Here is a 27,598-nt window from a genome sequence, read left to right as displayed (position 1 = left end):
TGGAAACAGATCTTTAGAAATTATAGAATTCGCATATACTAGAACACAAAAAAGAAAATCAAACTCATATTTATATTTTTCAAGCATAAATATGTGTATATAAAATAAATTGAAGATAAATTAATAGGGCCAGTCGAGCAAGCTCAAGCAGAGTCAGGACTAGCCTGGGTTCGCCTCGTTTATAACCAAGTCAAACTCGAGCGACCTTTAACGCAAGCTATTTAAACAGCCCTAGTTTACCTATTATTTTCTATTTTTAAAAACTATTTTTCTAAAATAAATGATTCAGGGGGCTGTTAGCATTATCTTTTTAGCTAAATGTTCTATTTCTATTTGGCTCATTTGGGATAAACTTCAACCCGGTTAACCCATTAACAGGAAAACGGGCAGAAATTTACACCCTAAATCCTAATCCTACTGCATATAATATAGCTATATAGCTTCAACAAAAACGCAATCTTGAAAGAAAAATTGTACAGTGTATCTGATAAGTACCTATGCATACGCAAACTGATTACATGGAAAAAGAACAATACCTGGTATAGTATAACCTTTGCCATCAGATAGTTGGTAAGAATCTAGGTCACCAATAGTCTACCATCATATACATCTAGGGTCTTCAAATAATTCTAATCCCAGTATGATAACAAAAAAACAAAACTCCTGTAGACAAAAACAATATGCTATAACACGATAGATAAAAAATTTTGCAATAACATGAATCAATCATACAAGACATGCACACAAGTAAGTTAGTGCATAGTTAAAAGCAATGTTGTCAAAAGCCCCTTGGGCGTGCACCTAGACCCTCAGGTGAGGCGAGGCGCTTTCCCAACGCCTCGCTGACATCCAGGCAATTAAGTGGCCTTTGGGCAAGCTTTCAGCCAAATCCTAAGAATTTCAACAAAATTCTGCAAATTTTGGGCAAACAGGTCTGAAACATAAAAAAAAGGCCAGTAACAAGCGTAAAGTCCTAAACTAACTCTAAACAAGCCAAAAACATGTTTAAAACCCCTAAAAAAGGTATGCTTATGCTGTCTAGACCCAAGGCTCACAACGCCCTGAGTGCGCATTGCACCTTTGACAACTACGGTTAAAAGAACAGAGAAAATGCACAAAAAATAAAAGGAAGCTGAAATCCAAAACATAGCAAACTTCTCGAAATCCAAAAACAACAAACATCAAAACTGTTACCATCTAAATCAAAATACCCAATTCAACAATCAACATTATTCCACTTCAAGCAGTAATTCAACAAACACCATTCGAACCACTCTGAAGCTTATCTTTCTCCAATCTTGTTTTACTACTAACCAACACTTCAAACTAACCCTAAACCAGCCAAAAACATGTTTAAAACCCCTAAAAACGGCATGCTTATGCTACGCGCCTTGTTAATCTACAGGCGTTGACAACTACGCTTAAAAGAACAGAGAGAATACATTAAAAAAAACGAAAGCCGAAATCCAAAACATAACAAACTTCTCCAAATCCAAAAACAACTAACACTATCTAAATCAAAACACCCAATTCGACAAACAATCAACATTATTAGTATTCCACTTTCAATAATAATAATAATAATAATTCAACATTTAACAAACACCCTCTAATCCACTCTGCAGAACCTTCTGCAGCTTATCTTTCTCCAACCGTGTCTTGAAACTAAACAACACTTCAAACTGAGATCCAAATATCCTCTGCCGTTTGAGCCAAAAGAACTTGTTACGCAGCTCATTCCTCTTGGCTTCCATCACCAGCATCTGCTTATTAATCTTCATATGAAACTGCTCTCGTGCTTTCTTATGCACGTGAGGCGACTTCAACACGGTGAATAAGGATCGTCGTGAAGGTAATCCGATTGTACGCGTGGTAGGTGGAAGCTCAGGGTGAAGACTTTTGCTGTTTGGATCGAAGGATTTTATCATTATTTGGATTTTCGTGTAGTCGGATTTGGATCGACGTGTTTCGTGACGGAGGAGAGTGTTGCCGGAAACGGATTTGAGGAATAGGTTTCTGAGAGGTGACGTCATGGTGGCGGTGGAAATGGGTAAACCTAATTTGGGAGTGTTTGTGTGGATGGATGGATGGATTCCGGCGTACAAGTTACAGAACTATAAGGAAAATACGAACAAGTCCCTAAACCTCATAAACACGGTCACAATGCTGTTTTTAAAATGTAGCTAAAACAAACAATAGAACCTAGAGATTGCAAGCACGTGCCGACCTGCGGATATCGGAGGGCTGTCTTTGAGAATTCGAGTGCCCGAGACAAATATCAAAACTAGGTCTTATATAACTCTTTTTTTAAAGATTGATGATTATTCTATTGTTTTACATTTATTTAGACTTTTTAATAGTTTTTACTAGGGTCTTTGTATAAACCCAAACAATAACAAGAATTAATAATAAGGCGTACGACATATAATTAATTGTGATAAAAGTAACAAAAATATATTTTTCATTACTAAAGAAAAGAACTAAAAAACATCACATAAAATTTAGATTATTATGAAAGTGTCGGTAAGACATCCATGTGATGGATGACAAATTTGTTAATATCAATTATATGAACATGTCCCCTCTATAGTAATATTTTTTTGTATATATATCTACCTTTGTAATCTAAGAAGATACACCATCAAAAAGTTTGTTATAGTTAGAGCTAATATTATAACATAGATATTAATGTTCAAGTTTAAATATTTAGAAGTTAAATAATTTAACAAATGGACTAGACATTCTTAACTATTTTAATTGTAACCCTACAACACCTATTCAAAAGTAAAAAAGTAAATATTAAAATATTTACTACACAGCCACCCATAATCTTCCTTCTTCTTTTTCATTATCTTTCTAAAGCAACCATAAACTAGTGCAACAATCACAATTTCTGCTAGAATTTTTTTGTTTGAACATGTTTTCACTTGCCATCTTTGTGCCCTCCGCCGAGCATGTGCCCTAGACTCCGGTCGAGCCTTGCATGGGGTCAAGGCTGGGCCTGGATATCAAGTTTTTCAATACCCAGTTCTAGGTGTGGAACTGCCGGTTCTAGGTATGGAACCGGGTATTGTCTCTAAAAACCATATATGCATCGAGTTCGGGGCAAGTATAGAACCGGGTATTTGGATATCTTATTTCCGGGTATAAAAAAACCCTATATGCGGGTTATTTTTTGGATATATATTAGGTTTTTGAAGGGGCTGCACTTTTGGGGGTATTTTTGTCGTATTGTTTGAATAATTTCGGGTATAGATCGAGCATTTGAAATATCTGGTCTCAGGTATTCGATAAACCCAGTTCCGAGTTGGAACCAATTTCGGGTTTTGGGTATTTCCGGGTACGGTTGTTGGTACTGAAATGCATACTATATCTGTACCCTCCAGGTATGGTCGGGCTGTAAAGCCCCGGGTATAAAAAACCGGTTCCGTATTTTTTTCTGGTTCCAGGTCGGGTTTTGTGCACCTCTACCTAAGTCCGAGCTCGACTTGTTTAACTTACAGAGAGCTTGAGTCCATGCTTGGACTCATTTACTTAACATGCTTATGTTAAGCATGGCCTATGCTCAACTCAATTCGAGCTCTTTTATGAGTCTGTCTCAAGTAGCTCGCAAGCAGCTTAACTAGTTTACCCCTACATTTTATCATGATTTATATTTTATTTTTGTGTAAATCTACGGTTACAAGTATACACGCAGATATGTTGTATGTTACATATTAAAAAACACATTTTATTGATTCATGTTAATCGGGCGGTCTCAATAAACTAAAATTATTATAACAAATAACTAAAGAAGAAAACATAATGTGTAAATTAACTGGTTATAAATTTATAGCTCAAGCCTTTTGAAACAAATTTATAGTACTGTTGGTTAGTTAAGTGTTGGTAGTTAGTTTGTTATTAGTTAGTTTGTGATGCCTGTAACTTTTTGTATAAATACTTTGTATGTTCTCTCAAGTTTTAATAATAAGAAATATCTTTCCTTCTTCTTTCTTTCTCTGATTTCATGGTATCAGAGCAGATTCCGGTCATCTGCTCGTTTCCGTTTCATTAATTCCATTCAAAATCAGTCAATCTCAATCGATTTCTCAAATTTCTTCAATCGTATGTTCAATCCTTTCCGTTCTTTCGTTTAAATTGATCAATTCTTCTCGATTAGTTCAATTCTTTGTTACAAATCGTTCAATTCAGTTTGTTTTTGACCTAATTTTCGTTTTTCCCTAATTTTGACCTAAAAGCATGGTTTCTTCTGCAAGTACAGGACATCCTGTTAATAATCAAATTGATTCATCCAATCCTTTGTACATTCATCCATCAGATCATCCTGGCATGTTGTTAGTTTCAAAATTGTTTGACGGATCTGGTTTTGGAGCATGGAAGAGAGCCATTTCTATTGCATTATCTGCTAAGAACAAGTTATGTTTCATCAATGGTGAAATTCAGATTCCTACAGATCCGATTCAACATCAAGTCTGGCAAAGATGCAATGACATGGTAATTTCTTGTTTATTGAATGCTTTATCAAAAGATATTAGTGATAGTGTATTGTATGCACAAACGGCTCAACAAATCTGGCAAGAACTTAATGATCGTTATGGTAAACCTAATGGAGCCAAGATGTATCAATTGCAGAAAAGTCTCTGTGATATTTCACAAGGAAATAATGATATAGCCACATATTTTACCAAACTAAAATGTATTTGGGATTAACTGAATTCTTTCAATTCAATTCCTATGTGTACATGTGGGAATGCTCAGCTTATGGCAAAGAAAGATGAGGATCAAAGGCTTATTCAGTTTCTTATGGGCTTAAACCCTGCATATGATAATGTTAGAGGCAATATTTTGATGATGCAGCCTATGCCATCTATCAATCAAGCTTATTCTCTTCTTACACAGGATGAGAAGCAAAGGGAAATTCATGCAAATGTTCAATTCAGTCAAGATGCTATGGCAATGAATACCTATAATTTGTCTAAAGGTTCACAAAATGGTAAAAATAATGCCAAGAAAGGAGTATCTTGCACCAACTGCAAGAAGAATGGGCATACTATAGAAACTTGTTATAGGCTGATTTGTTTTCCAAAAGAGTTTAAGTTCACTAATACGAATGCTACCAAGCCTAAACGTTTTGCAGCCACTACATCTTCTGAAGAACCTATAATTCAGCGTGATCAAACAGATAATCAAGCAATGATGAATACTTCTAGTCTTACTTAAGAGCAGTTTCAAGGTCTTTTGCAGTTGTTAAACATTGTTCAGATGGGCTCTGCATCTGCTGCAAATTCCACTGTCAGTTCTAAAAATTTTGCAGGTATAATATCTTGTAATTCCTCTTTAAGTTCTCCTATTAATGATCACAATACTTGGATCATTGATACCGGTGCAACAGATCATATGTGTTATGATATAAATCTGTTCACTAATATTCAAATGCTCATCAAACCTTTCTATATTAATCTTCCTAATGGAAATCTTGCCATTTCCAACAAAGTTGGTATAGTCTATCTTACTCCAAATTTTCCAATATATAATGTCCTCTTTGTACCTCAATTCAAGCGAAATTTGATTTCTATTCCTAAACTTTGTAATGAAACAAATGGTTTGGTTTTCTTCAATAACAAATCTTGTATCTTGCAGGCCCCTTCCATGAGCAAGCCACTGGTTCTTGGTAGGCTGCTGAATGGGCTTTACTTGCTTAAGCAACAATCTGAGTTGGCTTTTCGTTCTGTTTCTAATAATGTTGTAATGAATACTTGTAATGTTGCAACTATTTCTGGCCATACTTGGCATGCAAGACTAGGACATTTACCTCTTTACAAGTTGAAAACTTTAAGTGTTTTTCCTTCAACTCATGTTGATAAAATTGAAACTTGTGATATATGTCCTAGAGCTAGACAACACAGATTGCCATTCACTCAAAGTTTCATTAAAACTATTAAGCCTTTTGATATGATTCATGTTGATGTTTGGGGCCCGTATAACACTTCTACATATAATGGTTACAATTATTTTCTAACCATTGAAGATGATTTTACTAGAGTCACTTGGACCTATCTGCTTACTACCAAGAGTAATGCTTTTCCTATTCTCCAAAATTTTATTGAAATGGTCAAAGTGCAGTTCAATACACATGTTAAATGCATTAGAACTGACAATGCTTTTGAGCTTGGTTCTGGTCTTAAACAGTCTGAATATTTGTTAAATAAAGGCATTATCCATCAGACTTGTTGTGTTGGTACTCCTCAACAAAATGGAGTGGTTGAAAGAAAACATAAACATTTGTTAGAAACAGCTAGAGCTTTGTTTTTTCAATCCAAATTACCTCTTAAGTTTTGGGGAGAATGTATTCTTACTTCCACATATCTCATCAATTTGTTTCCAACAAGCATTTTAAATGGCAAAACTCCATATGAATGTCTTTTTGGCAAATCACCATCTTACAATCACTTGAAAAGTTTTGGTTGTTTGTGTTATGCATCTACTCTTAAACAAGGCAGAGACAAATTTCAATCAAGAGCAGATCCTTGTCTTTTCATTGGCTATCCTTTTGGAAAGAAAGCTTACAAACTTTATAATTTGCAAACAAATATTGTTTTCTCTTCAAGAGATGTGGTGTTTTTGAGCATCTATTCCCATCTCTTCCTTCGTCTTCTGCTTCCATCTTTCCAACTCTTGATGCTATTTCATCATTTTTCGATTTTTCTGACCCTATTCCAGCTCATATTCCTTCTAATTCATCTCCTTCTTTTCCATCTTCTTCTGATCCTTTTATTCCTTCTCAATCTACTCCATCTATTCCTATTCCTCAGCCACCTACTCGTTGTTCTTCTCGTGCTTGTAAGCCACCTTCTTATCTTAATGACTATGTTTGTACTTCAGCCCAATGCATTCCTTGCTCTCACACTATCACTGCTTGTTCAGCAGTTCATAGTTTTTCTGTTGATGGTTTATCTTCAGATAATCAATCTTTTTTAAACTCTTTAGACTCCACAAAAGAGCCTGAATCTTATTCTGAAGCTTCTCTTAATCCTCATTGGTAAACTGCTATGCAAAAGGAATTTGATGCATTAGAAGCTAACCGCACTTGGTCCGTTGTTGATCTTCATTTGGGTAAGAAACTAATTAGAAGTAAATGGGTATATAAAGTCAAGTATAATGCCAATGGGAGTATTGAGAGATATAAAGCTCGTTTAGTAGTTCGGGGAGATACTCAAAAAGCTGGGATAGATTACAATGAAACGTTTTCACCTGTTGTCAAGATGACTACTATCCGTGCTTTGCTAGCTACAGCTGCCAAACTAAACTGGGAAATACATCAACTTGATGTAAACAATGCCTTTTTACACGGGGATTTAGATGAAGACATTTATATGTTTCCTCCTTCTGGGATGCAGTTAGCTAAATCTGGTCAGGTTTTAAAACTTCAAAAATCCCTTTATGGTCTCAAACAGGCCTCTCGCCAATGGTATGGTAAACTCTCAGATTTTCTCAAATCAAAAGGATATGTTAGATCTCTTAATGATTATTCATTGTTCATTAAAACTATGGGATCTTCTATTGTTCATCTAGCAATTTATGTTGATGATATCTTGCTTACTGGTAATAATTCTGATGAACTTAATGCTATCAAGTCTTCCTTAGATTCTACATTTAAGATTAAAGATTTGGGTTTTGTCAATTATTTTTTGGGTATTGAGGTTTTGAAAACTACTGCGGGTTTAATCATGTCACAAAGAAAGTTTGCTAAGGATTTGGTTCAAGAGTTTGATGATTCTGATGCACATATTTCTCAGTGTCCTTTGCCAGCCAACTTAAAGCTCTTAACTGATGATGGTGAAGTCTACTCTGATGCTTTAAAATTCCGCAGACTTGTTGGCAAGCTCAATTATTTGACACACACTCGACCTGATTTGGCTTTCGCAGTTCAGTTTTTGAGTCAGTTCATGCAAGACCCTCGTATACAACATTGGGAGGCTGCCATGCATACTCTTAGGTATGTCAAGGGCACTATTTCTTTTGGTCTTCTCTTCAATGCTTCTTCAAATTTAAAGCTTGAAGCTTTTTGTGACTCTGATTGGGCCTCGTGTCCGAATACACGCCGATCTATTAGTGGTTTTTTTGTGCTTCTTGGTGGCAGCCCAATTTCATGGAAATCAAAGAAACAACCGACTGTTTCACTTAGCTCTGCTGAAGCTGAGTATAGATCAATGAGGCGTGTTACTGCTGAATTAGCTTCGCTTACACGACTTCTTCATGAGTTATCCATTCCTTCTGTTGTTCCAATTCCCCTAAAATGTGACAGCCAAGCTGCAATTCACATTGCTAAAAATCCTGTCTATCATGAACGAACTAAACATATCAAGTTAGACTATCATTTTGTTAGGGAAAAGCTACAAGAAGGTCTTATCAACCTTTCTCATGTTCCTACAAAATTGCAACTTGCAGACATCTTTACTAAGGGTTTAAATGGGCCACAACATTACTCTTTATTGACCAAGTTGGGGCTTTCTATACCTCCAACTTGAGGGGGGGTGTTGGTTAGTTAAGTGTTGGTAGTTAGTTTGTTATTAGTTAGTTTGTGATGCCTGTAACTTTTTGTATAAATACTTTGTATGTTCTCTCAAGTTTTAATAATAAAAAATATCTTTCCTTCTTTCTTTCTCTGATTTCAAGTACAAACAGAAATATGCTCATATATCATGAAGGCTACATTTAAAGGAAGAGACCATGTCATTGTATGGTCACCATACTATGGTGTTCTTTGAGCACCTTTGACAATTGTTAACTCCCCAATTAGTCGTCCTTGCATCTTGTTGAGGTTTTTTTTAAGTCTTTTGGGTGCACAAAAACGCCCAGCCAAATTTTATTTGCCAGACTAAACCATAAAGATTGAAGAGTTAACTTTTTTTATTTTAAAGGACATGAAGATCAACTTTTTTTATATGGACATGAAGATCAACGGAGAAGCAAAATACAATAGAAGCTATTTGTAGAACGGAGGTGCTTTATAAGCAACGGATATACTTGGTTCACATTTCACAACCTATTAATAAATTTAAAAAACTAAAAATACTTTTTTTAAAAACTTAATTTAGAAAATTGTGGGTTGAAAAAACAAATTATCTATCTATATCTGTACTATCTATACTATATATATAAAGCATGGGTAATTTTTAAGAGGTACCAAACTTGTTGCTTTTAATACAAACTATAATGCACAAGATTAAGGCATTTTAGGGGCAATTTTGTATTTTGACAACCAAAATCATTAACGGTTTATTTTTTATTTATTAAAAAATAATTACATGTTTGGTCCATTAACTTTAATCACATTTTGTTAATTTATATCATAGTTACATATATACCCCTTATTTTAAACCAACTACCCCGACGACGTTTAAACGTTTATAACTTTTTCACACGCTAATATTTTTTTAAAAACATTATACCGTAAAAACGAGTATGTTATTCTCTTTAATTTGAGTATGGTATTGCTATAGTTTTTTCATTTTAAAAACTTAACGTGTTACGTGATTACCATTAAAGACTGGCAAACGAATCGGGCGGTTTCGGTCGTTCGGGTCATGGGTCTAAAAGGTTAAGGCTGGAATGAGTCGATACAAAAAGGTTAATTTGGTTTGGGTCGGGATGGGTTTGGGTTGAAATGGGTCAAGTCATAACAAATTTCGGTTAGAACATTGTCAAGCTGAACGGGTTGCGGGTCAAGACGAGTTCAATGTAGCGTTACGTGCGCACCAACACCTGACTGAGCGTGACAATCGTTGTGTGGCGTGCTTACTAACACCGGTTAAGATTCCAATGCCGCAATACGAGCATACTATCGTCGTGTTACGCGCGTACCATTGTTAAGTCACGCACATACAGAAACAATAACACCGGTCACGCATCCAATGTCATGTTTGCGTGCAACCTCGCCGCAACGCGCGGGCACGCAACTAGTATAACTTTCTGTGGATCTTTTACATTTAACTAGCTTTTTATATATTGATCCTTTAATTAACAAATTAAATAGTATAACTTTCTGTGGATATAACATAACACAAATTAACAAATTACCAGTTAAACGACACCCAAATTGATGCCAAACACACACATATATATACACAAAAGCGCACATCTATAGATATGTAATAACAAAACAAATTCAGGATACAAAGCAAAAACTCAATAATTAAATAGTAGTTTTATAAGTTAAAATGATGATTTACCTATTGTTACGAACCGCATTCGTTAATCAAATGGCCCAAAGAAAATAGAAAGGATCCATATAAGAAATTTAGATAGAACCCAGACTTGATTTTTCAATCGAAAAGTATGAAAACTACTAAATAGTTAGACCCGCTGCTCAATAACTATCACCACTACTCCACTAAGTAATACAAATATATAAATACAAGATAATAAACATGACATGCATGGACGTAAATCAAGGCACATAACACCTACTGAATGAGCCTGAAAACAAAGACCGGAGAATGAAAGTCTATGAAGTTCTTTTGAGGTTCCAGTGGTTGTAGGTATATGCTTTCTCTCGGTTCTTCTCTCACTCCACTTTGTGTAGCATACTCCATCGCCATCTCGTAATCCACCTGTAACCAACAAACAACATAAATAAAACAGAATTCACCCAATCACGTGTAAAATAAAAGATTGCTTACCTGCTCAACATGTTGAGCGAGTTTTTCACTCAGCATTTCTTTGGTTATTAAACGATTTAAAACCTTCTGAAGTATTTCTGAATCTTCATCCTTGATGTCCATGAGTTTCTTTTTTTTCACATGCAATTGTGATGACTCTTTCAGTATTCCATAGATGGCATTCGTAGCATCATCAATGTACCTAAATCAACAAAGAAAGCATTTAAATTATTATTATTTATTTAAGTGTGGCGTGACATAAAAAGCGTTGAGCTTACTTGCTTAAATTTCTTTTCCTCTCTTGCTGCTCACGCGCCTGAATTTTCTTCACTATTTTTGACTTTAGTTGAGCGCAGCACTGTTTAATAGAAGTCTGGAAAGCACAGATTGTTATTTGTTATGTTAACAAAAGAAAAAAGCTTTTACATTTATTTAAAGTTAAAACGAATATTGAAGGATGCGCACCTTCACAGCAGAAGCAATCTCACTTATGTCATCTCCAATATACTCCTTTCCAGTCCCTTTGAACGGGATTTTTGTGCTTACAATGCTTACAAAAACGCCAATTTTGTCTTGCGTCTGATTGATTTTGTAAATATTCCAACTGGAAGATTAAAGAATCAAGATAGTTTGTGTTATAAAGTGGTTAGAATAACACGTCCATGTTAAAGCAGAAACTTTAATATTATCAAGAGTCTTACTTAATTCTCTTCATTGCAGTTCTGGTAACAACATCAGCACCTTGCTCAAACAGCAACGGAATCCGATTTGCAAACCGAAAGATATTTAAACCCTAAACAAGAAAAAAAGGGTAAAAGAGGAAACTATTGTTACTGCCATTCTCAATTATCTTCATTTTAATTAATTTCATGATGATGTGACTCGGTTGATGTCATGCCAGCTGCCACATCAAATGATATAAATGCAAGAAAATGCTTATTTGAAATTTATTTTTAAAAACAAAGTATTTTCAGAAATTTAAAAAAATGATTCATTTCTTAAATTTAAATTACAAGTTTGGAAAAATAATTCATTTTGTAAAATCACATTTCAAAAATCATTAACATGTCACACCAGATGCCATGTAACATATTTGTTATACCAAAATGAGTAAACAAATAAGATGTCACATCAACAACTTTTTTAAATCATGTAATCAGCAAAAGAAATGAAATGCTACCAGTTGGGCAGGTCATTCAATGCTACAATTGGTAATGAAATGTGACTTGGTTAGCACAAATAATATTACAACTGAAAGTGGCTAATGAGATCTCTGATCTCATGGCAAAAAAGATATAAACTTACTTGCTTAACATCCTTCCCTCCCAGACTGACTCCAGCTTCCACAATGAATGGATGTCCTTCAAATACTTGAGCACTACAATTTTATATTAATCCCAGATGTGTCAACTTTTTTAAATCATGTGTCAAAAAATTGCACTAATTTTGACGTTATTTTACTAATCACGTGAAAATAACGTTAAAAGTGGCGGAAGGTTAATCAGGCATCATGTGGTGGCGTTGATAGCCGAAAGACAAGGGCACATGCACCAATCAGCCGGTGTCCCGATGATTGAGTGTTATGTGTCTTATGTCCAAGGCTTGATTCAAAACTACTATCGAGCCGGGGGTCTCACCGGAAGCAGCCTCTCTATCCCTATGGGATAGAGGTAAGGCTGTCTACATCTTACCCTTCTCAGACCCTACCATAGCATTGCTATTGGTGGGATATACTGAGTACGATGATGTGTCAATTTCTAACTGAGGTTGAACGTTTTAAAAATAATATCAGGAATGCATATTACCTTGCAGTATAAGTTGCAACCATGTCTGGGTGAAGTTCCTTTATAATACCCAAGCGAAGGTTGTACTCCCCTGCAGGACTAAGGCACTATAAAGGAGCAATGTTATTTATGGACTTTCAATTACTTGAATACCAAATTTATTCAGAATATAAATAATGGTACAGCAACAATAGCTTTCTTTGTTGATTAACTTAATTTTCAAAGGAAACAACTACATTAAAAAGCATCTTACATCACCACTAGGATCATCAAACTTGGCTTGACGAAACAATTGATGGATGCGAACAATTTGCTGTGGAGTCAGTGATTTGACTAGTGTTTTGGGGGTGAAATCAGGGCCCATTTCTCCTGCAATATGATAAAAGTGAAAAACTGGAGTTATCAGTATCAGCTAAAACTAAAACCAGAACACAAAATTAGAATATCCAAGTCATACATTAAGCCAAGGTCACGCAACTAGCAAGATAAACAAAAGGAAAGTCATTATCATGTAGTTGGCATTAAAGCCAAACAGCCAGTTTGATCAATGAACAATTTGGAGAACCATCTGCCCTTATGAGAATTATATTCAACTAGCTTGTACAATACGGCTACTTGAGATGTAAAAGTCCCAGTGAAGTAGTTAGAACCAAGTTGAGTTAAAAGTCAGGTAATATTGAAGGATCTTAATAATAATCAAGCATAAATGTTGAATAGGCCGCCACTTAGATCTCCTAATTTATGAGATTAAGCTCAAACTCAGATTCTTATGTTATGACAATCTATTGATTTAATAAAAGCTTTGGTTAATGGCTAATTGGCTATCCTTGATTGAAAGGGTAGCTTTTCAGTTATACAGCTTGAGCTATAGTGATATGTGGAGAATTAACTAGGGAATTTAAGCCAGATACTTATAACTGCAGTTTGTGTGACATTTTGTGAAGAAACCAAAGCTAAAGTTAAAGCTGTGATATAAATGGCATGGAGATAAAAGAAATCCTACAAATAACTATTTAAGATCTTTATGTCAGATAGCAATTTTCTTTTATAAACATAAATTATTATATCTGAAGTGTGAACATGTTTATAGATGAACAGAATATCACGTAGCTTCTATGCTGCCTAACTGCATAGTTGCATATTATTATAGAAGTGCAGAGAGAATTTTGTACCAATCAATCTTTCAGCATGTGACTTCCCAATGTTAACAAATTCATGTTGAAGAAACTGCAAAAGGTTCTGCTTTGTAGTTTCACCAATTAGACGTTTAATGAGAAGCAAATCCACAGCCGATGGATGGTACTTTGTTTCAAGAGGAACTGCAGGCATTACATCTGTCCTTCTCGCAAACCTTATGCTGACAGTTTTACTTCAAAGTGCAAAGTAAAAACAGAATTAATTCGCATAATAATGTAAAATTTTCTTTTTCATGTATTTTTATTGATATAGCAAGGGACTGGGTAGTACTCTGCAGTGTCAGATACAAATCGAAACATGAATTGGGCATACGGAGTAATAACAGCCATTTGACGCATATAATGCAATATCTTCGACTGTAAACATGAAAAAGAAAAAGGTGTTAGTTAAGAGATAATGTCAAACTATAGAAGACCGTACACATCATCATAATAACATTATAACTTGAATAGAAGCACAAATTGATACATACACGATATGTTGTCCAGTTTCCCTCAATTACAACTTGGATTTCAGCTCCATGCCATTGTTCTTTGTCCTCTCTCTTCTCGTGCACATGAACATGAGGAATGTTTCTAATCATTAAATAGAAAGAACAAAATGTTAGAGCACCAGTTTTTGCACTAAAAAGATCTGATTAGTCTTTTATGAGTAATATTTAATGGGCTAGAACAAAACCGATGAATATCTATATCCAGCCTGCAAAATGAGGTGTAATTTTGACCCTTCATTGACGAGGATATCTCAATAGGTAGACCAGTACTCATCTTTGACCAAATTAATGCCTGAAAAAACAAACAATGATCCGCAGTTACTAATTGCGTCACAATAATATTTTCTTTATTAACAGAAACAGAATGTATGCTGCAGAAAAATACCCTGAACACAGTTAGAATAGTGTGAGATGATCTATCTTTGTACATCCTAACTGAGTTATCTACTGCCTAGTGCCTAGAAGGAATCTATGCCTATATTAACACACACACACACACACACTTATATTAAATCAAAAATATGATTATATAGAAAGTAGTACAGACCATTTTTGCACCAAGTCCGAATTTTCCTCGTGTTTGTTTCAGCCCATACTTAGTCCCAGATAAAACTGCATAATCATGTTGAGGGGTATCATGCATAAGCACAATGTATTTAATATGTCAATCAGCATGAAATTAGATAACCAAACCTCGTCCGAACATATTTGGGATATCATCATGGGGCATTCCTCGTCCATTATCCTACAAAACATTTCAAACCATTGGTCATCATCAAAAAGCTGAACCGAGCAAAAAATTATAAGCCTAAAAAACGAATGTATCACAAATCTAAAAAAATAAAGTAATAAAAGATTCAGAGCAGAGATAAGTCAGACCTTACAAGTCACCCTGTAAAATGAGGCCTCACCTCGACCCTTAATGGCCTTTGCAGCAGCCGGTTCTTTTACTTTCTTCCCAAGGGCCACATTTTTTGCCTGAATTTCTTGAAAACGAGCTTCTTTGGCAAGCCGTTTCTAAAAGTAGCACATAAAACACAGAAAGACAGTACAGCATAAGTGTAATTGTTAAATGAAATGAGGTTGATGCAGCTTATGATTTTGAATTTATAAAACTTTTCAACTCAAAAACCTATTTATTAATGAAAACTTAAACTACAAAAGTACAAACCTCACGAGCCTTGTCAGTCTCAAAATCACCATACAGCGCCTCGTCAATTCGCTCACGGTCAATAAGACCAATCATGGAATTAAACTTGCTTTTATTAATCTCCTCACTGTCATACCAAAACAATACAAATTATAAAATATAAAAACCATGATCATGTACCTATGCATTACTGATTACAAAACCCTAGCCACTTACATAGTTACTTCGACAAACGGAAGCTCAGCAATCGACTCCGCAGAATCAAGTGCATTCTCAACCAGTTCTCTAACAGTAGTGTATAGTGACTTCCCAGGCTAACATTCATTCAAAACAAACACAAACACAAATTCCTAACTCAATTTCCATAATAATAATATTACACAAAAATCAGTTGAATTAAACCTAATGAAGCTATGAAACTCACATTATCGAATCCAGCTATATTTTTGTTCTCCGCAAAGAATTCAGCCGGAGATTCTGAAATAATTAACCTAGAACTTAATTAACAGTAAAATGGATATCGTGATATACATGATGAACTAATAATAAGAGATATAAGAGAGAGATACTGACTCTGTTTAAGAGCACTTGCTTTAGGTTTGCTTGTAGTTTTGGATTTGGATTTGGATTTGCTTTTTTTATTATTTTGTATCGGACTTTCTTCGCTGCTGTCTCCGGCGTCCATCGGAGATATTTTCCGGTCAAAGTCAAAATTAGGGGTTTGTTGAGGCGGGAAGTGGTTTCGTCAGTGTGAGACTGTGAGGGGATTCAGTGGGATTCTGTGCGCTGACTGAATGAATTTCAATAATGGTCGCGGCTCTGAACGAGCCGAACGAATACAAACAAGGTATTGTCGTGTTTGTTAAGGAAATAATGTGTTTAATGTGTTCACGAACACAATTAAAATCGACAAGATTGAGATCAACGTATTCATCAATGTAAATAATGAAAGCTTGTAAATCTATCGAACGAATACAAAGAAAGGCGTGTTCATGTTCGTTCATTTAACTTTAAAAGAATATGAATACTTAGTTGTACAAATATTTATGTTCAGGTTCATTTATTTAGAAAAAGAACATTTGTATTCGTTTTTTTTTAAAACTAAACGAACATAAATGAACAAGTTAATCAAACACAAATGAACATATGAACAAATGTAAATGAAAACAAACAAACATAAATGAAAACACTTAAATGAACACAAAATAACAAATATAAGACATTTTTGCAGATGACTTATCCAAATAATATTTAATTATTTTCTATTAATACATAAACGAACATAAATAAACAGACATAAACGAATGTTCATGAACATAAATGAATGAACGGGCATGTGTTTATGTCCGTTCGTTTAATTAAACAAACACAAATTTTTTGTTCGTGTTCGTTCGTTTATTAATAAACGACCAAAAACGAACTTTGCACTGAACATTTACAAACATTTCATCGACACGTTTCGGCTAGTTTACATGCCTCATAATGGTGCAGCGTCCATTGCGATAGATAAAAATGGAAAACGGGCCACCTGTGAAGTCTGAACTCTGAAGTCTAAATGGTAACTATTCATGGTTCACGGGCCACGGGAAGGAAAGCTTGGGTTAAGCTTTGGGCTAAAAAGCCCATGCACTTGATGTCTTACTTATGGCCCTTGAAGTAGTGGTGCACTAGTGTGTAAAAAATCCAAATATGAAATCAAACCTGGATTATGCGATATTCCAAACCTGAAATATCCAAAACTTGGATTCGAATACATGAATTTTCTAATCCAATTCAGATTGAGAAAATTTTAGATATTTGAATCATCTGAAATATTTTTTAAATTATTATATATAATACATTAAATTAGAAAATTCAGATATTTTTGATAAACTTTGGAAATATGAAATAAGTTTTTTCTACTTATAAATATTAAAAAGATAATAACTAATAAATATTTTTCTTAAAGAAATTTGGATATTTGAAATTTGTAGATATACAAATTTGAATGCCATATATGAGATTTTCTTATATCTAAACCTCAGATTATCGGATTTGAACAACTCAACAGTTAGTATAAAAACTAAAACCGATCTATGATTGTATGCAAGTTTACACAAAATACTGTCTTTTAAAGTAAATTACATGAAAGTTTTATGTAATATGTTTATATTTTCGTTTTTGGTTCTCAACTATGAAAATACACAACACTGAAATCAAACTATGTAAAAACATAACACCTGAACGTTTTCATCTCCTCCACCAATTCCCACATGACTCGGATTCCTTACGCTGCTAAACTTTCACTTGATCCAAAGTCTTGTTGTGAAACTTCTCTGACACGATCGTGTTATTAGCTCCAATGTCTTTAATTGGTATGAAAGTGGATTCATCCATCAAAAACTTATATAGATGGAACATGTGAAAAGTATTGTGCATTTAACTCAATTCCTCTGACAACTCTAAACAATAGGCAGCTTCTACGGCTGGTGCAATGATCTTGAAAGACCCGATATATCATGGACTTATTTTACCCCCTTTTTGAAATCGGTTTATGATAAACCTTTAATCTCTACCTATCATCCAAACCATAATGAGACTTGGATCAACATGTAACTTTTCTATTGATAATAACCAAGATATCTCAATTTAACAAAATTTAAATAAAATAAGATACATGGACCCCAAACATGTATATGTGCAAAACAAAGTTTAAGTCTGTTCTCTGTTATCTTCATCTTTATGAGCGAAACCAATAACAAAAATATATTGTGTTGGCGACTTTTTGGGTTGAATCTAACACAAACCCAAAAATGCTACACAGACGAAACTGTGACACACATGTATTCACTTTAACAAGGACATTTAACCCGAAAACTTTATTAAACCTTTCTTTTGCATATTGTAAATCCAAACTTTCATATTATTTCTTGGAAAAAGATCACATTATTTCTTAAAATTTTGAACATTACATTACCCAAATAGTTTGAGTAATGTAAATGAGTTAAACATGTTCAAGGCCGGTTCATGGGCTAGCGAAATGAAGATATGGCTCTAGATCCACACTTAATTAAAGCTTCTAAAATAAAATAAAATAAAAACATTATATATAAATATATATTTAATCGGTGTATAGAATAAAATATGTCTATTAATTGATCTGGTGGTAAGATTCTTTGTTGCTAACTTGCAGGTCATGAGTTTGAGACTCATTATAAGCATGTTTTTTTCGGTTACAAAACAAGTGTCATAAAAGAGTGAAGAGGTAGATCCCAGCAGAGCCCAGTTGGACCCGCATGACTCACCTTGAAGAGAGACGTCTGCGCGGAAACCAACTGGATCCGCAGGACCCACCATGCTCAGAGACGTGACGTCCTTACGCGCAGTACGCAAGCTGTTCCCGCAGGAAATGCCTCCCAATGGTGAAGTACTCCGCCTGTTCCCGCAGCTGCGGATACAAGCCATCAGGGAAGGCCACCCGCGCAGCAAGGCTACACGCACAAGGCACTTAGCTCTCAAAATAATTCAGTAATGTCACCTGAAGAAGGAATGAGAAAAGCCGGGAACAATCCCGCACAAAGGCGGGAGGGGGAATACTCCCGCCCAAATGAGCCAGTCCGTACGATACTGGAGGATCATTTGTACTGTACTTGACGAGGTATGGGCAAAAGATCTGACCAGAGATACGACAGCTCATTGACAACAGTATGGCGAGCAGCATGCTCTTGTACTGTATGTCACTATTAGCCGCTGCCTACTCACCAACTCCTGTCATACCACGTGCATAGCCTGCAGTTGGTGGAAAATGAATAGTACACAGCAGGCCTGGTCACTATCAGCCGCTGCCTACCCACCAACTACCAGCATGGCACGTGCGTAGGCCACAGTTGGTAGAACAGGAATACTATTCAGCCGGCTATACCTTCTTGGAAACCTACCTTCGGCTATAAATACCCCAAATGGTATGATCATCTCATCTTATCTTGTATCTTATATCTTATACCTGATATCTGCTCTAGCAATCTCTTAATATACACTTATATTCAAGAGCAATCTAGTCTGATTCTCACGCCGGAGGGTGGTCACAAGGAGGTACCCCCCCTTCTCAGTGACGAGCTCACGGTGTCTGTTTTGCAGGTTATCAGAAGAACCATCTTTGCCGGATCTAACCCCTCGTGGGAAACATCTACTTGACCCTAAGATTATCCGTAATCTGCCCGGGGCCGATTAGTATTTCTTCATTGGCGCCATCCGTGCATAAAAGCTAGAACTTAATTCTTTTTCAGTTTTCTCAAAACTTCTGGAAAGATGGTTAAAGAAACTCCGGTAACCACAACCCCAGCTACTGGGGGGAATACCGACGACTACACAGTTTTTACGAACACTACCCCGGTTACCCAAGCCGGGGTAAGTGCAGTAAATTTTACGAACACTACCCCAGTTACCCAAGCTGGGGCAAGTGCAGTAAATAATCTCTCACTGGGATTCACCGATACCCGGTTAGAGAGACAAAGAACGAGGCTCCCCCGCCAAACACTCGATGAAGTTAAAGCATGGGCGGAAGCACGTCAAAAAGAATTCCAAGCAGAGTTGGATGAACGCTTACGTTCACTCCAACAGCCTGAGGAATTCATAGAGTACTTGGATGATGATTCGGAGGAATCCGATAGTGACGCAAACCCTCGTCATAAGGCGAAAGGGAAGCGTAAGGAAACGGACTCCCAACCGAAAAGGCATTTTGGAGAAACCTTCAAACCAAAAAACGCGGGTGGAAACCCACGTGACTTCTCCAAAACACTTACACCAACTGCTGCAAAGGCGGGAACGTCCAAATTTGCAAGGGACATTGCGGAAGCAATCGTCCCGAAAAGTGCCAAATAGATGTCCAACATCGGCACTTACGATGGTATATCTGATCCAGACGATCATTTGAACAGGTTCATAGCGGGGGCAACCGTCAGTAGTTGGACGGAACCTACGTGGTGTTAAATGTTCCAAATGACGCTTGTGGGGGCAGCTAGAGCGTGGTTCGATCGTCTACCGGTCCACCACATCTACGATTGGGAAGACTTCCAGCAGAAGTTTAGCCAACACTTCAGCCAACAAAGAAAGTATACCGAAGAGCAATGGACAATCCTCAATTGCATTCGAGAGGAAGATGAATCTTTGCCAGACTTCATCACTCGCTTCAACTCAAAGAAGCTAAGTCTGGGTAATATTAGCGAAGATCTTGTTCGCGCTGCTTTCATCCAGGGCGCGAACGACCCAGAGCTCATCCGCACCTTAACGGGTAGAGATGGCATGCCATCCACATGGGATGCCATCATGACAGCAGCTAAACGCTTTGTGGAAACGGAAAAGCAACTGGGTAGAGGTCTCCCCCAGAGCACAAACCTCTACACTCAGAAAACAAGAGAAGACAACGTCCTTACCGCCCGACTAAACAAAAAGCGGAAGCTAGGTATTTGGCAGTCAAGGGTAAACTTTGACACCTCATCCGGCTTGCAACATCGGTTGGGCGGAAGGGATAACGTACAGTCGAACCAGAACTCCAGATGGACGCCACTCACCAAAAGCGTCACCGAGATATTCGCCACTGAGGAGCTCCCATGGCCAAAGGCTCCAATAATCCGACATCGTCACAATGCTGATCGGAGCAAATACTGTGACTTTCACAGGACAAAAGGCCACAACATTGAAGAATGCACAGACGTAAAGGACATCGTCGAAGCATTTGTCAGAGATGGGACGCTCGCGCACCTCGTGGCGTAACGAACGTTGAGCAGGCTGATGCGTGTAGAACCCCAGTTGGGGAAAACACGATGAAAATTGCAGCTTCAATGTTGGAGACAACATACTGCGTAAACAACGAGATCCCAAACCAGGTGCATATCGGCTCGATGGCACTCCCATCCCAACAACATGGAAGGGAGCTCAATTACACAGTTTGCATGTAGATCAATTCCAAACTTGTAAAGAAAAGGCCCAGAGCCACTTCTAATGGAAATGATTCTCCTTAGAACATTGATGCTGATGATCTTATATTTATACTTATGAACTTTCCACACTGATATGCCGGTCTTCACCGCATACATAAGTGGGGAAGTCGTTGCTTGTGGAAGGCGGCAAAACCCGCATAAACACAAAAAACGGCAAACCTTCACGCAGGACAGTCATAGGTGAAGTTTGGTCATCCCACTAAATGAAAGTGCCGGTCCTAACCGCACAAATCTTGATAGAGGAAACCGAACTAACCTATTGACAACCGCGCGTCGAACGGTTAATTTATTCAAAACACTGATGCCGGTTTTCACCGCATAAATAAGTGTAAAGAAGTCGTTGCTTGTGGAATGCGGCAAAACCCGCATAAACACAAAACGGCAAACCTTCACGCAGGTCAGTCATAGGGAAAGCTTGGTGATCCCACTAAATGAAAGTGCCGGTCCTAACCGCACAAATCATGATAGAAGAAACCGAACTAACCTATTGACAACCACGCGTCGAACGGTTAACCTATTCAAAACCCTTAGAAAATTTCTAACGAAAAGATGAGGAAAACCTCCACGCAGGTCAGATATAGGTGAAGTTTAGCCATCCTACCAAGTGCAAGTGACGGTTTTACCCGCACAATCACGAAGGAGGAAGCAAAACTTCAACCTATTATCTACCACGTTCAAAGGTTAACTTATTCTAAACCCTTAGAAAATTTCTAACGAAAGGATGAGGAAAATCTCCACGCAGGTCAGATATAGATAAAGTTTAGCCATCCTACTAAGTGCAAGTGACGGTCTTACCCGCACAATCACGAAGGAGGAAGCAAAACTTCAACCTATTATCTACCACGTTCAAAGGTTAACTTATTCTAAACACTTGGAAAGTTGCTAATTTAAACTAAAGTATGCATGAGCAAGTCATATAACGTTTATAAAGCAAGTAATCCAGTGAAAAAAGATTTATATTTCATAATAATTCAAGTATTACAAGAATGGCCGGGTAACTACCCGCCTACAAGAATATAAATCTGTACAATGTAAACCTATCCTAACAGTGGGAAGGGATCTTAAGGTTCAAGCTTCAAGACCACTCCCCCCAAACCCACTTGTACCCGCACCATCAGTTGGCTGTGGCGGTTCAAGGAAGGTCTTTAGAATGGCTAGCCCATCATCAGCAGCAGCAACTTCGTTCACCTTCTCCACCACCGGATGCGGGAAGGCGGCATACTGATTCACTGCTTGGTCATATACAGCTTCAGTATCAACATCATATAAAGGGAAGTTGGAAGGCGGGATGCCTTTCTCAACGAACCCTAGACCAAGCAGGAAGCCGGCCTTTTCCCCATCCTCATGAGAAGCGTTGAGGGCTGCGCTCATAGCATCGTCATAAGATGTATCCGTGAAGACCCGATGCACAACCTACAAAAAGAAAATGTGTCAAAACCTTTTCTAAGTACAAAGAAAAGCGTAAAGACATTATGAAGTTAAGCTTACCTGAGACAACGCTTCTCGAAGAAGCCATTCCTTGGCAACCAGAGCCTCCTAGAGGGCGGCTTGAGCTTGGTTACGGGCGCGTTCGGCTTCACTTTTATTAAGGTTGGCAAGCAACACTTCCTTTGCAGCAGCCTCTTCAACACCCTTTAGCTTCCGCTCAGTGTGGTCAAGCACGCCCCTCTGGTCCAAGATCTCTTGGAGCTTCTTGGCGTCTTCCATCGCCAAGGCATCATGAGCCTGTTGGAGCGCCTCTAGTTTGGCTTTAAGTTCCTCATTCTCGAGGCGTAGAGGCTCAGCAACAGCTTCAGCCTTGGTGGCCCTCTCGGTTGCGTTCCGTGCAGTTTCCTTAGCCAGCCGAAGATGTTCGTTAACAGCTTGGGCAGCCTTGGTGTAACACCCCGACCGATGGCGGATTATACATCGGGGCGCCACGTATTGTTTCATTACTCGCGACACTATTTGGGTGTCAATATTTAATAAATACATTTCATTGCGCACGCGCAGAACACGACATAAAGTAACATAAATCATATCATAACTTAAAATATTCAAATAACATAAACTTGTCTTGTTACATTTTAAACTAGGTCCAAAAGAAAAGTAAACATCCTATGTGTCCTCAAGCTTCCAGAAACAGCTACAGCAAACCTGAACATGTGTTAAAATAAAACGTCAACACTTGCGTGTCGGTGAGAAATCAAGTTTAATAGATATAAATAGATAACAATATCTGCGCGCATCATGTGTATAACTGGTGTTCAACAAGGGTGTAATCAGATTGTGATCAAGCCTTAGATCATAGCTCATAGTTCAATCCGTGCTCCCAATTGAGCACAAAAACAAGAAAACTGTGCAAGTGTAAACAAAAGAGAAATCATAAACGATAGTTCTCCCGTGTTCATCTAATGGATCCATGAAAACTGCGGAATAGGCCGACAAGACGGTTAATGATCCACACATACAAATAAACAGCCAAGTCTACGTCCATAACACATGGGGTTTTGCGCGACAAAAGTTTATAAACAAGTTTAAGACTCAAGTTTGTACGAACACATGAACATCCCAAAACATTAAAAAAATAAAAAGGGATTAGGTACGAGATTACTCACCTGAAAAAGGTGTGTTGAAGGATAATGCAAGAACCAACTTTTAAACAAGCACAAGTTAACCTATAAATAGAGATTATTGGTTTAATGATTTGTTTTATGCCTTGAATATATGTTAGCATAGTAATATGTATCTTTAACAAATTATTATATATTATATATTACCGGAAATCTGGGCAGGACAAGGGAAAAGACGAAGGCAGAGAGAGGAGGCGGCTGAGGACAACGGCAGAGGGCAAGGAGAAGAGAGCAGAAGAGAGTTTAAGTGTTTGTGTGTGTAGTGTTAATTAACAAGAAAATAGTATTATATATAGGGAAACCCTAGGGAACACAATCCCTTAAAAAGAGGAAAAGATCTTATCAAATCAGACAAAAGATATTAAAAGTACAAGAAAACAAAAGCAAAAGATATCAAAAGATATGCCGGCAGGGGAACAGGAAAAAGGGCTGACAGGTTACAGAAATAAAGCATGAAAGGTGTCAGATAAAGGTACTTGTCAAGGCATGGGAAAAGCAGATTTCAAAAGATTATGTCAGTCACTTTTTCTGTCAACCAATAGGATTGGTGCGCATGCTGCGCCGAAAGTGGCTTTTCGGACAGATGTCGGAACTGACCTACAGCTCAAACAAAAGATAAGATATCACAAAAGAATACAGGCTGACCTAAACAGAAGAAAAGACTTAAGGTCTAGCGCGAGAAGATTCGAGCGCACGCGCGAGGGCGAAGGCAGACAGAACAAACCTTAGCGCGTCGCGGGAAGAACTACCGTTCTTAGCGCGCTGCGAGAAGAACTACAAATCTTAGCGCGTCGCGGGAAGAACTACCATTCTTAGCGCGCTGCGAAAAGAACTACAGTTCTTAGCGCGTCGCGGGAAGAGCTACCGTTCTTAGCGCGCTGCGAGAAGAACTACAATTCTTAGCGCGCTGCGAGAACAGTTCGCCTCGCGTATCGCAGGAACAGCTGGTCTTCGCGCCGGCTTCCTTGTAAGGAGTCTGGCGCGTGGAGCTGCGCAGACATCCTTAGGCGGGAAGAACCAAAGGACAAGCAAAGAGTTAAGAGAAAAAGGGGTTCAAGGCTCAAGGGTTAAGCAAAGGGGCGGGACGGCGACAAGAGAGAGAAAGAGGAAGGCGGGACGGCGGAGAGAAGGAAGAAAGGGACGGCGACAAGAGAGAGAAAGAGAAAGGGACGGCGACAAGAGAGAGAAAGAGGAAGGCGGGACGGCGGAGAGAAATTATTATTAGTAATATATAAAATATATATATATATATATATATATAATTTATTTAATGTTAAATTTACAAAGATTAAATAATCAAATTTTAAATTATAAAAAGAATCGGATTCGAAAACGGGTACCTGGGTCGGGTCGGATTGGGCAGTTGTCACAGTCTCCCCTACTTTAAGAAATTTCGTCCCGAAATTTATCTCGAAGTAGGTTGCGCAGAGAAAAGGTGCGGGTACTTGATCTTCATTTTATCTTCCCTTTCCCAAGTGAACTCGGCTCCGCGCTTGGACTGCCAACGAACTTTGACAATAGGGATGCGACTGCGCTTGGTTTGCTTTACCTCGCGATCCATAATCTCAACAGGCTTCTCAACGAAATGCATAGACTCATCAACTTGAACTTCATCAAGTGGTATGTGGAGGTTCTCGTCAGCTAAACATTTCTTGAGATTGGATACATGGAAAGTTGGATGCACATTGCTGAGCGCGGGCGGCAGGTCCAGTTTGTAGGCAACTTTTCCCACCCTCGCAAGAATCTTGAATGGACCAACATAACGAGGTGCAAGCTTACCTTTCTTCCCAAAGCGGACAACACCCTTCCAGGGCGACACTTTGAGGAGAACAAGATCACCAACTAGAAATTCGAGAGGCTTCCGCCTGCGATTTGCGTAACTCTTCTGTCGGCTTCTGGCAGTCAGCAGATGATCACGGATCTTGGCGATTTTATCGGTTGTCTCTTGAACTAGTTCGGGTCCTGTGATTTGAACTTCACCCACTTCGCTCCAACAAATCGGTGAGCGGCACTTTCGACCGTAAAGTGCTTCAAATGGGGCCATACCGATGCTGGAATGATAGCTGTTATTATAAGAGAACTCGATCAGAGGTAGGTGTGAATCCCAATTACCTCCAAAATCAAGAACACAAGATCGAAGCATATCCTCAAGGGTTTGGATGGTTCGCTCAGACTGTCCGTCAGTCTGAGGATGATATGCAGTACTCATGTCCAAACGAGTTCCTAACGCAGATTGGAGAGATTTCCAAAAGCGAGATATAAAACGGCCATCGCGATCGGATATGATGCTCAAAGGAATACCATGACGGCAGACAATTTCCTTGACATAAAGATGCGCAAGTTGTTCAACACGGTAGGTTTCACGAATGGGCAGAAAGTGGGCAGACTTGGTCAATCGATCCACTATTACCCAAATGCTATCATGTTTGCTTGCGGTCAAGGGTAACTTGGTGATAAAGTCCATTGCTATACTTTCCCATTTCCACGTAGGAATTTCAGGTTGTTCGAGCAAACCAGATGGGCGTTGATGTTCAGCTTTTACCTTAGAACAAGTTAGGCATTTAGCTACGAACACAGCAATATCCTTTTTCATACCAGGCCACCAATAAGAAAGGCGCAAATCCTTGTACATTTTGTCAGCACCAGGATGAACAGAATACCGAGTTTTGTGCGCTTCACTCAGTATGACAGAGCGAAGATTCTCATCATTGGGGATCCAGATGCGATTGAGATAGCAGAGAATTCCACTCAAATTAGGGACAAAATGCGCTTCCGCGCCACACGCTAACTCGGCGCGAAGGTTGCCATTGCTGATGGATGCGCGTTGCGCGTCGCGAATGCGCGATTCAAGATCGTTTTGGATCGGCGCGAAGCGAAGCTGCAGGCGCGGCAAGATACAGTTAAGTTGGCTGGGTTTACGGCTGAGCGCATTGGCTACCACATTAGCCTTTCCAGGGTGATATCGGATCTCACAATCGTAATCGCTGATGAGTTCGTTCCATCGGCGTTGTCTCATGTTAAGTTCCTTTTGATCAAAAATATGCTGAAGGCTTTTATGGTCTGTGTAAATGATACACTTAGTCCCATAGAGGTAGTGTCTCCAGATTTTCAAGGCAAATACAACTGCACCAAGTTCGAGGTCGTGAGTCGTATAATTCTTTTCATGAATCTTGAGTTGCCTTGACGCGTAAGCGATAACCTTGCCTCGTTGCATAAGTACACAACCGAGACCTTGGTTGGAGGCATCACAATAAACGACAAAGTCATCAGTACCCTCAGGTAACGCTAGAACAGGAGCTTCGCACAACAATCGCTTGAGCGTTTGGAAGGCTTCTTCTTGCTTCGAGCCCCAAATATACGGTTTGCCTTTGTGCGTTAAAGCTGTTAAAGGCAAAGCGATCTTTGAGAAGTTCGAAATAAATCGCCGGTAGTAACCAGCTAAGCCCAAAAAGGAACGGATTTCGGTAGGAGTGGATGGCGTAATCCAGTTCTTGATTGCTTCAATCTTGGATGGGTCGACATGAATACCCATCTTGTTTACAACATGACCAAGAAACTGTACTTCATCCGACCAAAACTCACACTTGGAGAGTTTGGCATAGAGTTGTTCGGTTCGAAGCTTTTGCAACACCAACTGAAGATGTTGCTCATGCTCGGCCTTGGTTTTGGAATAAACCAGAACGTCATCGATGAACACGATCACGAATCGGTCCAAGAAAGGCC

The 27,598-nt window shown here is 38.2% G+C and overlaps 3 protein-coding genes across 3 annotated transcripts; 1 reads left to right on the top strand and 2 right to left on the bottom strand.

Moving 5' to 3' along the window:
• Positions 1-1,595: 1,595 nt before the first annotated feature.
• LOC143571725 (small ribosomal subunit protein uS10m-like) lies at positions 1,596-2,033 on the bottom strand. Its single transcript, XM_077057073.1, has one exon. It carries the CDS (start codon positions 2,031-2,033, stop codon positions 1,596-1,598), a length of 438 nt encoding a protein of 145 aa, XP_076913188.1.
• Positions 2,034-4,239: 2,206 nt separating this feature from the next.
• Positions 4,240-4,710, top strand: LOC143571724 (uncharacterized). Its single transcript, XM_077057072.1, has one exon. The coding sequence runs from the start codon at positions 4,240-4,242 to the stop codon at positions 4,708-4,710; it is 471 nt and encodes a 156-aa protein (XP_076913187.1).
• A 5,519-nt stretch (positions 4,711-10,229) lies between these two features.
• Positions 10,230-16,019, bottom strand: LOC143571721 (DNA topoisomerase 6 subunit B-like). The gene is made up of 19 exons (XM_077057068.1): positions 15,859-16,019; positions 15,710-15,762; positions 15,502-15,599; positions 15,307-15,412; positions 15,015-15,152; positions 14,829-14,880; positions 14,683-14,747; positions 14,321-14,427; positions 14,115-14,217; positions 13,913-13,998; positions 13,618-13,814; positions 12,699-12,814; positions 12,467-12,552; positions 11,967-12,039; positions 11,363-11,454; positions 11,127-11,265; positions 10,940-11,034; positions 10,683-10,863; positions 10,230-10,613 (listed from the first exon to the last, which is right to left on the bottom strand). Exons 1-19 carry the CDS (start codon positions 15,968-15,970, stop codon positions 10,467-10,469), a joined length of 2,046 nt encoding a protein of 681 aa, XP_076913183.1. The 5' UTR covers positions 15,971-16,019; the 3' UTR covers positions 10,230-10,466.
• Between the last annotated feature and the right edge of the window lie 11,579 nt (positions 16,020-27,598).

This window comes from Bidens hawaiensis, unplaced genomic scaffold, assembly GCF_021521415.1.
Source record: "Bidens hawaiensis isolate Kalapana, Puna unplaced genomic scaffold, B.hawaiensis_p1.1 tig00025555_1, whole genome shotgun sequence".
NCBI lineage: Eukaryota > Viridiplantae > Streptophyta > Magnoliopsida > Asterales > Asteraceae > Bidens > Bidens hawaiensis.
Note: the sequence above shows the minus strand (reverse complement) of the source record. Positions and strands in the feature narration are given on the sequence as shown.

Bases quoted from the DNA above. Each gene is read 5' to 3' on its own strand.
- LOC143571721 (XM_077057068.1), bottom strand. From the start codon at position 15,970: ATGGACGCCGGAGACAGCAGCGAAGAAAGTCCGATACAAAATAATAAA. The intron at 15,763-15,858 runs GTCAGTATCTCT...TAATTATTTCAG, and splicing joins AGCAAGTGCTCTTAAACAGA to AATCTCCGGCTGAATTCTTT. The intron at 14,748-14,828 runs GTTTGGTTATCT...ATGATTATGCAG, and splicing joins CCCAAATATGTTCGGACGAG to TTTTATCTGGGACTAAGTAT.
- LOC143571725 (XM_077057073.1), bottom strand. From the start codon at position 2,033: ATGACGTCACCTCTCAGAAACCTATTCCTCAAATCCGTTTCCGGCAAC.
- LOC143571724 (XM_077057072.1), top strand. From the start codon at position 4,240: ATGGTTTCTTCTGCAAGTACAGGACATCCTGTTAATAATCAAATTGAT.